This window comes from Antechinus flavipes, chromosome 2 (assembly GCF_016432865.1).
Source record: "Antechinus flavipes isolate AdamAnt ecotype Samford, QLD, Australia chromosome 2, AdamAnt_v2, whole genome shotgun sequence".
Classification (NCBI taxonomy): domain Eukaryota; kingdom Metazoa; phylum Chordata; class Mammalia; order Dasyuromorphia; family Dasyuridae; genus Antechinus; species Antechinus flavipes.
Genome location: NC_067399.1, coordinates 284,710,496 through 284,727,441, shown reverse-complemented (window position 1 = coordinate 284,727,441; position 16,946 = coordinate 284,710,496). Strand labels below are relative to the sequence as shown.

Below are 16,946 nucleotides of genomic sequence, written 5' to 3'. Positions count from 1 at the left end.
TGAAAGTAAGACAACTATTGAACTAAGAAATAAAATTAAGAACTAGTTTTATGAAAAAATCAATGACACAAATAAATCATTTGGTTAATTTGACATAAAGATGAAAGAATAAAAACGAATTACCAGTATTAAAAATGAAAAGAGTGAATTCTCCATCAATGAAGAGAAAATTAGAGCAATAATTGAGAGTTATTTTGCTCAGTTGTATGCCAATAAGTCTGATGTTTTGAGGGAAATGAATGAATATTTACAAAATTATAAATTGCCCAGATTAAAAGAGGAGGAAATACTTAACTAATCCCGTTTTAGAAAAAGAAATTGAACAAGCCATTAATGACCTCCCTAAGGGGGGAAAAAAAAATCCAGGACCAGAAGGATTTACAAATGAATTCTTCCAAATATTTAAAGAACAATTAATTCTACTATTATGTAAACTACTCTTTTTATGTAAACTATTCAAAAAATAGGCAAAGGAGGATTCCTAAAAAATTACTTTTCTCTCAAAAGATTCAGAAAAAGCTTTGAACAAAATAGGAATATACGGAATGTTGTTTTTTTTTTTTTTAATATATATTCAGTATCTATCTAATACCAGCTACAAGAATCATCTGTAATGTAATTGGAATCTGTAATTCCAATAAGGCCATGGATTAAACAAGGATGCTCATTATCACCATTATTATTCAGTATAGTGCTAGAAATGTTAGCTTTAGCAATAAGAAAAGAAAAAGAAATCCAAGGATTAGAATAAGCAATGAGAAAGTAAAAGTGCCATTCTTTGCAGATGATATGGTATACTTAGAGAATCCAAAAGAATCAACTAAAGATGTACTTGATATAATCAACAACTTTAGCAAAATTCTGAGATACAAAATAAGCCCTCATAAATCATCAACATTTCTCAACCACCAACAAAGCCCAACAGCAATAAAAGGATATGAACAGGCAGTTTTTAGATGAAATTAAAGCTATCTATAGTCATGAGAAAAAAAATATTCTAAATCATGATTGATTAGAAAAATGCAAATTAAAACAACTTTGAGGTGTACTATCTCACACTTATCAGATTGGCTAATATGACAGAAAAGGAAAATGATCATTGTTGGAGAAAATGTGGGAAAACTGGAACACTAATGCATTGTTGTAGAATTGTGAACTGATCCAATCATTTTGGAGACCAATTAGGCACTATGCCCCAAAGTGCAATCAAACTATGCTTACTCTTTGATCCAGTGGTGTCACTATTAGTTCTGTATTTCAAAGAAATCATAAAAAAAAGGGAAAAGTTTCTACATGAAAAAATATAACATCTCTTTATGTGGTGGCAAAGAATTGGAAATAGAGGGGACCCCCACCAATTAGGGAATGGCTCAATAAACTGTGATATGGGAATTTGCAATGGAATACTAGTGTAGTATAATAAATGATGAGCAGATAGATTTCAGAAAGACTTGTGTACTGATGCTCAATGAAGTGAGCAGAACCAGGAGAGCAATGTACTAAATAAGAGCAACATTATGTGATGATCAATTACAATTTACTTAATTCTTCTTAGAATAAAATGATTTAAGACAATTCAAAAAGATTCATGACAGAAAATACTATCTACATTCAGAGAAAGAACCATGAAGACTGAATGGGTATCAAAGCTTTCTATTTTCCCTTTAAAAAAATTTTTTGGTGGCTTTTTATTTCTGTTCTGTTTTTTTTTTTTTTCTTTCACAATAGGACTAATGTGAAAATATATTTACATAATTGAACATGGACAAACTCTATCAGTTTGCTTGCCTTGCTGGGAAAAGGAGACAGAGAGTGGAGGAGAAAAAATTTGGAATGCAAAATCTTACATGTAATTGGGAAAATTATATAATATTAAAAATAAATAAAAGATCTATAGATTGCAGCTTCTTAAACTGTGGGTTGTGATATCCTGGGTCAATGTGAAAGTTTCTCAGGTAAAAATGATCCTGAGTGGAGAAAATTTAAGAAACTCTGCTACAGATTATAGCAGACATCTGGAAAGTACCTCTGAGGCCAGCTAATGCAATATCCCCATTTTATATGAGGAAACAGGGAAGTTAAATGATCCCCCCTAAGGTCATTGCAGGTCCTAATATCAGAGGCAGGATTTTGAATGAGGTCCTCAGATTCCAGGGCCAGTGCTTTCTTGCATTTTAAAGCTTAGCAGACTTTCAGCTTTTCAGAATTCTTGCCGATCTGCATTTGCAGAGGAGGCTTCTTCTTTACCTGGAGATTTCTAGATGAATAAAATCACTTTTGTTGTTGTTGTTATGGATCAATCCTTCAGGTCCCTAGTATGCCATTTGGTACATTAGAATATTTTGTTATTTAATACTGAAATGGTTGAAGGACTTAATAAGTAATTTAAATTATTTCTCAGTGATGCTCATAATGTGTATTCCTTCAAAAATATGTGAAGATATCTAGATGGTTCAATGAATAAAGCAATGGGCCTGGAGTTAGTAAGACTTGAATTTAAATTCAGCTTTAGTCATTTACTGTGTGATTCTAGGCAAGTCATTTAGTTTCCTCATCTATAAAATGAGCTGGAGAGCAAGGGGTAAACCTCTCCAGTATCTTTGCCAAGAAAATCTCAAATACGGTCACCAAAAGACAAAACAACAACAATTATGTGAAAAGTATATGCCAGTAGGAACAGAAAATTAGTACTATTCTAGACAGATCCCAGTTACATGGCAGATAGAAAGATCTGCATTTGAATCCTTCAGCTATGTACTAACTATGTCATGAGGAGGTTACTTAACTGCTATCTGCTTCAGTTTCCTCATCTGTAAAATATCAATAATAACAGCACTTACCTTGCAAGGTAGTTGTAAGGATAAAACAAAATGAAATGCATTATGCAAAGTACCTTGTAAACCTTAAAATCCTTTGTAAATATTAGCTATTATTATTCTAAAAGGGGTAATTCAAAACATTATCAATACAACTCTGCAAAATGTTTCAAAACCCTAAATTTTTTTCTCCCTTCAAAGGAAAACTGTATGTGAATCTCTGTTACTAACTACTTTGTCTAAGTCCAGTTTTACTCTTGGCTTTTATTTGGATTCCACATTCTTTCACTTTCTCTCTTTAATTATATCCTTTCTCTCTCTCAGTAGACCTGCAATTGATCATTTCTTTAGCTTCTCCCTTCTCTTTCTTCTATTAAATAAAGCTCATTTCTTTTGTACTTCTGACTCATTACCTGTCTCTGTGCAGTACATATTAATCTCCCTTATGGGTTGCTTCACGCTGATGGCAAGTTGCGTATTTATTTTAAAAAATCATTTTGCAAAAACCCTCCACATTCCAGCTCACAACTCTGCATGCTGTTGCTGGGCAACATTGGGAAGCTGCTCTTGTGGGCTGGTGCCAAAGGCTACAAACTGTAAACAAGTCAACAGAATATCCTAATCTCACTCCATTCCCTGGTCAAACACAGAATCCCAATGAAGTCTTTCAAGGCAAGCCAAAAATCTTTATTTTTTTTTTTTCCATTCTGGTCTCAGTAGAGAAAGATTTGATGATGGATGGTACCCCTGTTTTGTATCCGTTCTCACATTTCTGAGAATGCTCACACAGTGTGAAAGGTCTTAAGGGATGCAGAAGAGTAAATACAAGTTGAAACAATATAGTGTGCAGTGGAAGGAATTCTGGATTTAGAGAAAGAGAACCTGGATTTGAATTCCAAATCTCCTATTAAATACGTGTATTGTTTTTCAGTCATGTTCAATTCTTCATGATCTGGGCCATTTGGAATTTTTTTCATTGATACTGGAATGGTTTGCCATTTCCTTTTTTACTTTATGAGGATAAGGGAACTGGACTAAATGATTTGACCATGGTCACACAGGTAGTTCATGGGGTTGGGTTTGAATTCAGATCTTCCTGATTACAGGTACTATGTGCTAACCAAGCTAGGTCAATCTCTAAACTAAAGTCTTAGTTTCTTCATCTATAAAAGGGAGACATTGCACTAGGTGGCTTTTCAACTCCCTTTCACTTCCAATCCTATGAGTATTGCTGAATGACAGCCTCAGCATTCAATAATGGTTTCAAAAGTTTAAGGTAGAAATCAAGAATTTACTTTATTATGCTGACATAACTAATGATCTTCCATTAGAGGAAAGTTACACAATTATAACTTTCCATTTCAATAAAATAGTACTCTATTACCTCTTACAAGAGGCAGCATAAATCAATATAAAGGTTAATGGATGGGGGCAGCTAGTTGGTGCAGTAGATGGAGCACAAGCCCTGAAGTCAGGAGGACCTGAGTCAAATCTGGCTTCTGACCCTTAATACTTTCTGGCTATGTGCCCCTAGGCAAGTCACTTAACCCCAATTGCCTCAGGGAGAAAAAAAAAAAGATGGATGAACTTGGATCTCAGTGGCACAGTGGCATGGCATGAAATTCTGGCATTGCTGCTTATTACTTGTGAGACTATGGCTATGTCTTTTCACCTCTCCAACAATTTCTTATGGGTTAAATTAAGGGCTTGAAGGCCTTGAAGGAAACTTACAACTTTAAATCTCTATATTTTGAGAATCAAATAAACTTGGACGTGTAGAAACTTAGAAATCAAAGTACAAATCACAGGTTTTCAATTGTTGAGTTTCTTTGTGAACAAGGAAGCTGCTCATACATGGGCTATAATCAACGTCTACATTCTTATTCAAAACTCCTTCTGCATAGTTTTTCTCTAAAAATAAATATTTGTTTAAAGAAAAATCCATCAATTATGCTTTACTTTTCTCTTGCAACAAATGAAGTCATTACTATTAGGCAATTTTTTTCACCCATTGTCTCATTCTTTTTTGTTTTAAAAAAAAACCCCGGAATTTTCCACATTTCTTCTAATGGTTGCATATTTGTTCTCATCACTTCATGTTCATATTTTATTTTGTATATCTTTTGACTTTTCAGTTATATGCAGCAACAACTAGAATTCCAAGTTTAGTGTGTTCCAAACAGTTTAACCCTGGTAGATTTTGCCCTATACAAATCTGTTAACTGTAGCCTAACAATCCTGATTAAGATTCCTAGAATTTGGCACGTATTTTGTGAGAAGCTCACTGGCCAGTCTCCTCTTCCTCTTTACTATTTGACAGTAGTGTTAATCTGTTGACAAATCAATTTGTTCATTAAAATTCAGAAGGCTTGTTAGATTTGCAAGCTCAATAAAGTGTAACACACAGTTTAATGATTAAGATGACAATAGTATTTCTTTTGTCTAGGACAAGATTAGATAGATCTCTGGATCTAATCTACTTGGATCTTATTTTCAATAGGGTTAGTTTTTATTGTGAACAGTAAGTTAGTAAGAGGGAGATCTATAGCTGTGTCTTTCTTAGAGAAGGCCTAAAGCTTTGGATTTGAGAGTTTAGGTACATGGTTATATTTAACATTACATGCTGGTAGAGGTAAGCTTATATTTAGCTTTGTTTTATATATGTGCTGCTTTTTTCACTTCTCATCCAAAAGTAATTTGTGACATTTTGAGTCTTACCAGATTAATTTTAAAAATGTAGTTATAACAAAACTAGGTTTTAATAAGTTTCTAAGAATGAATGGGAAATAAATATTATGCCCTATTACTATTAGGATTATAACACTCAGAGTTGTAAGATGCTCTAAAGAGATTTTAGTACAACCTCTTGTTCCAGCATCATAGTATTATGGACATAGAATTAGAATAGTCTTCGAAGACTATTTAGCCTACAAATGAGGAAACTGGGACCCAGAAAAATTAAATGACTTGTGTAAGTCACATATGTATTAAGCATTGATCCTGGAAGTACTTAAGTGCTTCTTTCGTTCCTTCTTTCTTCCCTTATCTTTTCCTTTTTTCCTCCCATCTTTTCTTTCTTCCTTCTTCCCCCTTTCCCTTCCTTTTCTTCCCTCCCTTCCTCTCTCTCTCTGTTTTCTTCCTTCTTCCTTCCTTCCTTCCTTCCTTCCTTCCTTCCTTCCTTCCTTCCTTCCTTTCTTCCTTTCTTCCTTCCTTCCTTCGTCTCTCTCTGTCTCTCTGCGTGTCTGTCTCTATCTTTCCCGAGATTTGGAACCAGGAATTCTGCCTCCACAGGCAGTGTTCCTTATAGGTAAGAAAAATTAAGCTTAAAATAAAAGCTTAAAAAATAGTTCTTAGAGATCTATCTATATCAAAACTCTTTTTTGCAGATGAAGAAACTGAAGTGAATTCCTTGAGACCACAGACTTTATTCTGTTTAAGGTTTGTATTTTCCATAGTAGTTAGTTTGTGATAGGAGTATTCACCCAGGGTCCTTGCCAAGTAGGCCAGGTTAATTTTTTTTTCCCTAAAAGGAAAGGCAGCTGTCTGTGCGACTTAACTGGCTGAGGAGGCTAAGGCTTAAGCCAAATGGGAAAGAGGCTTCTTGGCTACCTAAGAGCAGGTGGAGTCAATGTCCTTAAAACTTGGAGGATGATCTATGGCAGAAAAGTCACTACACCCAGTCCTGCTTCAACAAGAGGCCTTTCTGTATGGAAGTTGGGGAGGGGGCTAATTCTACTCCAGCTAAAAGCTGTATCCTTTTCATAATACAGCTAAATAAACTTCCTTTTGTTAACTGTTGAATAAATTATTGAGTGTCTCATTTCTTTCCACTTTAAAACTTAAGCTTACAGCCAGGTCAGACTTATTACACAATTTTAAAGATGTTGATTGTGCTGTATTCTAATGGATATTAACTCTTCGGGAGTCTGCTTGAAAGCTGAAATATTGCATTGAACCTAACAGAATACCAAAACAAGAATGAGCTGAATTCACTAATGTGCCATAACCCAAAAGATAATTTCTCATTACAAGCACGTTGAATATATCACCAGAAATGCAATGTCTTTATTTTTTCCCTTTTTAAAAGGAAAGAGTATATAGGAAGTCACAGTTTCCTTTTTAAGCAGGATACTTGAAGTCTCTAGCTAAATTGTATGACCAAAGCCAAGAGATAATGTCACAGCAGGTGGCTTGGCAAAGGTGCCTCTGATGAATCTTCACCTGGAAACGTAGAAATTGATCTCCAGTGAGCAGGAGAGGGGCTTGTCGGCAGACAATTTCCTGCTACTGTTTCTCTGTTGATTGCTTTCTGTTTACCTCTCTAATGTCAGATAAAGTAACATGAACCACTTGTGATGTGGGGGATTAGGGGGAAAGCAGTTTCTTGATGATTTTTTACATGCCTTTTTCTGAAGTTGCTCAGATTTCCAACCAGTTCTCAAGTTGATCTTATCAATGCACTTTGATGAGGGAAATGCACCAAGTACTCTGACAACTACCTTTTCAACATTTCTGAAATCTTCTCGCTCAGTACTCTCACAGGAAAAAAAAAATATCCCTGTCCCTGAGGAAATTATTTCTCACCTTGCTAGTGATACCATTCTCTTCATTCAATTATCTGGGGCCTTTACCTTTTCCCCTTTCAATTTTCCTCTTTTATTGCTCAGATCACATTCCACCTTTTATTCTAGATCTGATTCATCTACACCTCACCTTATCTACAAGACCTGGAATTGTTCTGATCAGGCTAATTTCTCTGCTTTCTCATCATCATTCTGATTTCCAGGACCAAAATACTTCCTCTTTGCCACTGCTCCCCAATATATATTATTTTTTATTTTTCACTATTACAATGAAAGTTCTTTGAGGACAGGGGCTGTCTTGCTTTTTGATTTGTATCCCCAGGGCTTAACAAAATGTTTTATTCATTCATTCCCAAGTGCCATATTCCCTCAGGAGAATAAAAATAAATTTCTATTATTCAGTATAGAATATTTTAAAATGTATATATGTGTAAATCTCTCTCTCTTTCTATATATATATATATATACACACACACACACACACACACACACACACACACATACACATGAATATATACATTTACATATAGCATTACTAATAAATAAGGCCTTTTTAAGGAATTTTGTATATTGGAATTTATTCTTCCTTCTCTAAACAATCTGAGAAACATCTCTAGAACCAGCCTACGGTAGAATCCTCAAAGAAAAAAAAAAAAGACATAAGCATCTCGATAAATCTTTTGATCCTTATCCTGAGAGAATAGCACCAAGTCATTTCCTGGACACTTGCCAAGAAGAAGAAGAAACATAAGTCCCTGAGAAGATTCATGCTCCTATCAATTACCTAATATCCTGTATTAATTGTTCCTTATTCAATTTCTATTCCTAAAACTGGGTCAGGTTTCTCATTTTCCAAACACTAACCTTATTATCTAAATCGCCATCCAGTCTCAAGCTACATAGAACCTGGAACCACAGATAAGAGCCAAAACATTTCTATTATTGCCGAATATTGAGAAAATTGTGAAATAGTTCAATCTAATATTCTCATTCCTCTCAACAACTTACAGAACCTAAAGAGCCTAAAGCATAGATCAAGCAACAGAAGTAGGAGATGGTACCTTACTTCTCACCAATCAGCATTGCAAAATTCTTGAAAAGGACTCAGAAGTGGGACTTTTCCTATACAAAAAGGGAAAGCAGGAAAGCATCTCTGAAACTGCCAGGTCACCTCTCCAATCTTAAGCACTACCAATCACTTTAATCTGGGGGAGGGGGGAGATTTGGAGGTCTTCACTACTAATTAAAAAGCATAAACTACTGTGAAGATTAAGCACTGTACTAGGTACTAGGGATGGAGGTACAAAAATTGAAATAGTCCCATTCCTCAAGGCATTTAAATTCTATTGAGGGTTATATTCTGTACATGTGTCTAAGGATATATAGAATAACTATACTGAAACATATACTGAATAATCATAAAAACAAAACAAGGAAATTGGTAAGGGTATTAACTTTGGGTGGACCAGTAAAGGCTTTGTGGAGAATTTGGTTTTAGAAGGAATCATGTAATGCTTTGAGGTAGGGTAGAGATGAAAATGCATTTTAGGCCTAGGGAAAAAGTCAGTACAAAGGCATAAAGATGGAAGATGGAATGTCATGGTGGGGAAAAGAAAGATGTACAGGGGCAGCTAGGTGTCACAGTGGATAGAGTACCAGCCCTGAAGTCAGGAGGAGCTTAGTTCAAATCTGGCCTCAGACATTTAACATTTCCTAGCTGTGTGACCTTGGGCAAGTCACTGAATCCCAATTGCCTCAGGGGAAAAAAGAAGAAAGAAAGAAAGAAAGAAAGAAAGAAAGAAAGAAAGAAAGAAGAAAGAAAGAAAAGAAAGAAAGAAAGAAAGAAAGAAAGAAAGAAAGAAAGAAAGAAAGAAAGAAAGAAAGAAAGAAAGAAAGAAGAAAGAAAGAAGAAAGAAAGAAAGAAAGAAAGAAAGAAAGAAAGAAAGAAAGAAAGAAAGAAAGAAAGGTGTACAGGTTGGATGGATTTGTAGGGAGTAAGAAACAGACTGGTATATAATTAGGCTAAAAGGACAAGTTGAAGGATTTTTTAAAAGCTAATGGGAAGGATTTCTATTTTCTCACAAAATCAACAGATAATCTAGTTTTGAAGCTCAAGAGAGGGATTGAGGGTTGTTCGTATAGATTCATGAAACATCTGCATAAAAATTATTATTAATTAATCATGGGAGTTTATGGGAATCTTTGAAATAGAATAAAGAAGAAAGAAAAGCTCCAGGATAAAGCCTTTAGGTCCATTAGGATATGGATAGAGTTACCAACAGAGAATGAGTGTTTAAAAAGGTAGGAAGACAACCAGCAAAAAATCGTATCATGAAAACCAGAGAAAAGAGATTAACCAAGAAGAAGGGGTAGTCAAGAGTGAAAAATGTAGCAAAGAGATTGAGAAAAAATCATGTTTGGCAGTTAAAGATTTCTGTTATGTTTATCAGCAGAAATTTCAGAAATTTGGAAGCCAAATTGCAAAGAGTGAAGGAATGAGTGAATAGGAAAAAAATGGACGCAATGGAAAGAGATCTTTGAGTAGGACTTACATTGAGAAAGGGAGGAAACTAATTGTCAAGTTTTTAAAAGCTATCATTTGTAAGTCTGACATCTAAAAAAAAGAAATGCAATTTTTGACAAAAACTAACCTTGGCACTAATGAATATAACCACATGGTGACTTGATTTCCTTTTTCCTTCTTGCTTTCATTAACTTCCTCCCTTCATTCCACTTTCGATTCTGATTCTTCAGACTTCTTTACCTACTTACCTACTAACAGCCACTTACTCACTGTAGAAGGTCATCTTATCTCTGCTGTCTCTTACTGTGGTTGGTCAGTTCCTCACGGAACTCTTATTTTAGGGAAAGTGATCATGCCAGACATTTTTACTTCTTCTATTTTTGGATTCAACTCCTGACTCTATGGACTTGTTTGTCCACCATGACACAGCAGAATTTTCCAACTTTCTTTCCTTGCCTCTGAGATTTCTTTTATGTTTGCCCTTCTCTATTTGGATTAGACTGTGAGCTGGTTGAGGTCAGAGACTGGATTTCTTTTTGGTTATGTTTGTATTCCTAGGATTTAGCACAGCATCTGACTCAGAATAAATGTTTGTTGAGTTGTTAACATTTCAAAAGATTCATCTATCTAGTCTGCCCAAATAATCATTATTTGGTTTATGTAGTATTGGTACTTAGGAATTCCTAACTGTTCCACTGAACAGATAACTTAGTCTATTATCTGATGTCTGAGAATGAATGGATGCTACCATACCAAAACCAAAACTAAACAACATACACACACACACATACATACACACAAAGTTAGAAAAAATCTAAACCTAATGCACATAAGCTTATGCAAGAGAAGAAAAAAATTTATTACTTAAGAATTATATTATTAGCTCTCAATTATCTGACAGTATATTAGTCCTTGCATAGTTTTCTACATTTGGTTCTAGGTCTCTGGAACAAGTACAAACCATCAACTTATCTTAACCATACTATATCATATGGTATATTAGAGTCCTTACTGCAGTTGAAATATTCTATCTGTGGTGTCAAACATGTCTGTTTGACTTTTTTTAAAACTTGCTCTGGCAGCCTATTACTCTTAGTATCTCTCTATCACTCTGCTGTGAAGTTGAAGTAGTTAATCCTATGTCTTCTGAAGATAATTCTGTTTGCAACTTGGCATATTTATTAATATCATCTTTGGCCTTCTGGTCTCATTTTTTGAGCCTGAGTTCTCTGGCTTATTTTCTTCTCACATTTGTTTTTGGCCAGAGTATTTTGCTTTAAGTAAATCTTTACCCACAGGATTATCTGCGAACTGAAGGAGAACATAACTGCTTGATTTTCCATTACTTTCAAAATGATGACACTATCTATTTACCATTCACTTCACATTTTAACATGAAATATATAGACCACTAGGTAAGATATGATTTTTAAAAGTACAATTAAGAGAGAAGTGAACAGAAAGGAGGAGAAAAAGAAAAAGAAAGAAAAAAAGAAGTGAGGGAGGGAAAGATAGAAAAGGGGAAAAGGGAGGGGAGGAAAGAAGGAAATAGAAGGGAAGAGAAAGGAAAAAAGAAGAGGAATAGTTAAACTCTGTTGACAGTTATCAACTCAAAAGTAGGGTTACATGCTTTGTAGTGAGTTTGTCTTTGCATTATCTGATTTGATGTAATGGGAAAATCAGTTATATCCACACTGATATATCTATATCAAAATTTCAATATTAATTATAAATATATCATAAATTAAATACATTCAAGCTATGGATTTGCCTGACCAGTTCTCATCTGTAAATCTTCATTCATATATTTCCCTTTCCCTGTAATATTCTCTTCAATATTTGAAAATTCTATCCATCCTTCAAGGCCCAGCTTAAGCTCTGCTCTTTATTAAAAGGTCAACCATTTTCCATGATATTGGTAAAACAGAGTTTTTAAAATTAAAGTATTGATCTTTTCTATGTTTCAAGAAAAATTTAAAAAGGAAAATTTCCTTTTTCCCCTATGCCTGCCAGGAAAAAATATCTGATTATCTTATGGAATTTTTGGAGTAGAGGTTTAGTCACTTTCAATAACTTTAAATATTAAATTTAAAAAATTTTCCTGATAAGATCAGGTCCCAAGGATGTTTTATATCAATCTCTTATTCCTTATGTCATGTAACATGGAAGGATATTTTATATTCTGCCTTTACTATACTAGCTGGAAAATTTAGCATATTCTTGCTAGTATACTACAGCTGTCTTGCCATTTATACCTTCCATCCAGATACATGCCATTTGGATGCATTTTGATACTAGTTATAAGATGTTGATGATGCTGCTAATGGTAACTCCAAAGTACTAGTCACTTGTGATTTTTAGAAGCTATGATAGTCACATGAATTTAAATTACCTTCTGTGGTTTATACAAGCACTTTTTTTCCATTTTTACAACACTACTTTTAATGATGCTCTACAGATGACAAATAAAAGAGAGTTTATCTCCAGGAGTTAGCTCAGCTTTAACTTTCTGAAGTAGTCAAAAGCAATCCAAACAAAACTGCTGGATATGAATATGATCCATTGACCAGAAGATCAGCCTTCTTCCCTTAAATAAAGCATTTGCAACCATAGCCCAAAACAGCAGGCATTAAATAGTCACAATAATATTTGGATAATTTAAAGAACAAATATCTTTTGTGTATTTCTGGAGAATAGAAAAAGGTATACTGGAGAAAGCATGCCAAGTTATGAACCATTTTCAGGGCTCCAATCCGTAGCAAGTTTCAAGAATGTCTTGTCAATGGAAGTTGCTGACACAAATCAAAAAAATTTTTTTCACTTAGAAATGTAAATTTATGCAGTATCAACAACTGTTTTTCAAGGAAAGTGAACCATTTTATGGATAGATATTTTATATGTTCAAAAATGGCCAAATCTTGTTATCTACCTGGGCTTGTATACTGGAAAACAGAAAATTAATTTGGGACTACTCAAGGACATCGTAATACTAAAACTTCAATTACATTTGAAGATAACTTGACATTAATGAGTAAACTCTTCACTGTTTTAACCTTCACTGTTGAAAAAGTTCCCAAAGATAATAGCATTTTATGACTGTGTACTGTTGTAGGAAGAGGAAAGTCAATTTGTGAATTCATTTGTGGAGGGTGCTCCCATTACATAAAGTCCCTCTACCAGTGCAAATAAAGAACTTACTTCAAACACAGAATCTTAGAAAGCTGCTGCATATTCTGGATTGTTAGATAACTTGCCTATGGTCATGCAATTAATATGTATACAAGAACCTGGGTCTTTTTGACTCCCCTATCACAACATCTACAATCCTATTATCTTCCATGTAACAGTATACAGAGTATAGATTATAAATCATATTATTAAAAATCTTGCTATGCCTACCTATATTTTATCTGCTAATGATGGGTAGTAAACATTGACATATCTCTTTGTCTCTTCCCCTCCCCCTTTTTTTCTCATACATATTGGTGTATATTTGTACAAACATAACAAACATATTATACATATATAAACAGAGAAATATTATATATGTATATATAAATATATATAATATACACAGATAGATAATTCCTTAAGATATATGTATGTGTATATACACATAAATTATATAATTTTGTAATTCTTGAGGATATATGCAAGAATCAGAAGACTCTGATTACATGTATATATGAATCTTATAGGTATACGTTTGTGTATGTATGTGTGTGTGCATACACACAATCATACAATTTTGTAATTCTTGGATATATGCATGTGTTTATATATGTGTATAAATGTCTGTCTGTTTATACATGTATAAATACATGCACACAACTCTGTAATTCTTAGATTGCTGTTGCTCATATCTAAGAATAAACAAATTGAGTATATGTATGTACAAATATACAGACATGTTTAAATTTATACATATATTCATGTATACACAAGAATGACAAAATTATTTTTAAAAATATCAATTGTTTCAAAAGCTAAATACCTTCCCTAACCCCACCTTCACCCCAACAGTCAAAAAATTATAATAATCATATTGAGGACCTACTTCATTTCTTTCTTGTTAACTTATGTCTTACCATAACATATAGGCTATATAGAAACGTGAATTTACTTTACAGAGATTCCTTAATAGTATTACGTGGCACCTCAATGGGGCAGGTATCTAGGCCAGAAGTAAGAGAGAAGGTCTAACCAGTTTCATCATCAGTGAGGTTGGATTTTTCAGATTCAAGTGGAAAAAAAATTTTTTTGTATCTAAATACTATTGAGTCCGATGTTTTTACTGTGTTTTTGTACTTTTACATCGTTCTGCTTCTGAGCTCCCATAATGCAACATAATCTGTCTGCCCTATAATGAAGCTTTGCTATGTGAACAGATTCTAGTGAAGACAGAGGTTACCTTCAGGAGAGATTTCCTTCCAGGGATTAGGTGGATACATGAAGGCTGCATTCTGGATTTGATCATGTATATCTTCATCTTCATTAAATGGAAATGTACCACTGAGGCTTACATAGATGATAACTCCAACAGACCACATGTCCAGAGAACGATTGTAGCCTTTGTTCCTAAGAACTTCTGGAGCTAGGTAAGCTGGTGTGCCTACCACTGATCTTCTGAAGGATTTCTCTCCAATAATGCGAGCAAAACCAAAGTCACAGAGTTTCACCTGTTTGGAATAAAAATATGGAATGAAATTAAATGCATAAATGTCACTATTTTATTCTCTTTTAGTTAAACAGAGAGAGAGAGAGAGAGAGAGAGCGAGAGCATTCAAAGTTCTTTAGAAATTGGATCCTTCTGTTCTCTCTAATCTTCCTGCATCTTACCTGCTCCTTGCACTCTCTAGGACCTCCTTCTTGTTCCTCACACAAGATACTACACACACACACACACACACACACACACACACACACACACACATTCAATTCCAGCTCTGGGAAACTTAACATGTGTTAATTTGCAAAAGTTTATTATTCCCCGTCTATATTATCCCACTTATTAATCTCATCAACTTTCATGAATTAAATTATCATCTCTAAGACAAAGACATTCAGACCTACTTATCTAGACCTAACCTCTTTCCTGACCTCTAGTCTCATATCTCCCAATGACTATTGGTCATTTCAAACAGTGTCCTGCAGATATTTTAAACTCAACATGTCCCAAAATGAATCAATAACTTTCCCCATAAGTTCTTCTTTTCTTGCAAACTTTCTATTACTGATGAAGGCACCACCATATTCCTAATCACCCAGGTTCAAAATCTGGGTGTCAACTTCAACTCCTTTTTTTCCCACTTTTTCTCCTTTCCCTCCCTGTCCTCATATCCAATGTGTTTTCAAGCCCTACTGTAGCATATTCATTGGCTATGCCCCATGTTTAGAATTCTATCCCTCCTCACCTCCATCTCTTGGCTTCCTTCAAATACAGGATAAAATTCAACAAGAAATCTCTACTGATTCTCCTTAATACTAGTACCTTTTCTCCATGTGGGTTTATATCCACTTTATCTTGTGTAAATCATCTTTGTAGAGTTATTTGTTGTTTCCTCCATTAGACTGTGAACTCCATGAGCAGAGACTGATTTTTGCTTCTCTTTGTAAACCTAACACTTAGTAGAAAGCTTGGGCATTTTATAAAATCTTGCTGATGGATTTTGTAGCTAATGAACTTAACTAAGAACATGTGACCATTTCTAAATATTTACACACATATAAATAAAATATTATTTATATTTTTGAGTATATATATGTATATATCACATACATATATATGTATGTATGTATTATAATTTCAGTCTAGCATTTTATTTTTTGATTGCTACAAAACTGATATTCTGGAAGCACGGGTCTGACCAGCCTACAAAGCCTACAAACTTGCTGAAAGAGCTCAATAGCTCCATTGCTGCTAAGACAATATGTAAACTCCTCTATCTAAAATTTAAAGATGTTTGTAATCTAGCTCCAATCTCTCTTTCAGGCTGATTATTCTTCATTACTTTCACATACTTAATATTCCAGCCAAAAAGATCTTCTGGCTTTCTATGTGCCCTTCTATCTTCTTGCATGAAGCCTTTACACTGGTCCCTCCTTTCTCCATTCCTGGAATATTCTCTTCTGACTTTCATCTCTTGCAGTCCTTTCAAGGCTTGGCTCCAGTGCCATTTTCCTATACTGCAAGAGTCCTTTTGTGATTCCCTCAACTGTTAGTGCCACTAAATAGCATTCTATTTACTTTATGTTTTGCATTTAGTGATCTGTAAATTTATTGTACCTACATACTAGAATTTAAGGTCCTAGATGGCAAGAATGGTCTCATGCTTGTCTTTGTATTGCCAGAAAAACTAGCATGGTGGCTGGCACAATGGAGATGATAAATATGTGCTTTTTGAATTGAACTAAATAAAGTTTTTTTTTTTTTGAGGATTTGGGAAAAATTAAAAACTACTGAGAGCCAAAGGAGACAAAGAAAGAAACAATAAATTGTCAGTACTTATATTAAGTATGCTGCTAGTCTCAAAGTCAGAAGGAAGATCACAAGTATTTTATTAATCAATAATCAATAAGCATTTTAAAAGGATAAGCATAAATAAATTAAAAATAAGCATTTTAAATGTTGGGTGCTGGAAAGAATATGTCAATGAATAGATACAAATATGGCTGAGAAAATTGGATTTCAGTAAATGATAATTTGAGAAATAAGTGATAGACATTATGAATGGGAGTAAGGGTCTGGTATTTTACTAAAAAAAAAATCTCATACCCACCTGTGGGAAAGGATCAGCTGATGCTAACAATACATTTTCTGGTTTGAGATCACAGTGAACAATATTTTTAAAATGAAGATGCCTCAAGGCAACAAGTATCTGTCAAAAAGAAAACCCAAAAGAAAATTTCATTTTATATTGTTGTTTTATGTTTTACCCATATGTAAATTACACTGAAATATTAAGCCAGAACTCAGTGCATTACAGAAATCCAGGCCATGCTTTTCTTCTTCATATTCTGAAT

At 34.1% G+C, this 16,946-nt stretch overlaps 1 protein-coding gene across 6 annotated transcripts in view; it reads right to left on the bottom strand.

Annotated features, from left to right (window-relative positions):
- The window catches only part of PRKD1 (protein kinase D1), a 407,876-nt gene that overhangs the window by 14,270 nt on the left and 376,660 nt on the right, over positions 1–16,946 (bottom strand). For all 6 annotated transcript variants that reach the window (XM_051977312.1, XM_051977314.1, XM_051977313.1 and 3 more), the window contains 2 exons: positions 16,703–16,801; positions 14,335–14,602 (listed from right to left, as the gene is read on the bottom strand). In XM_051977312.1, the coding sequence (XP_051833272.1) occupies positions 14,335–14,602; positions 16,703–16,801 (367 nt within the window). The remainder of the gene's footprint in view (positions 1–14,334; positions 14,603–16,702; positions 16,802–16,946) is intronic.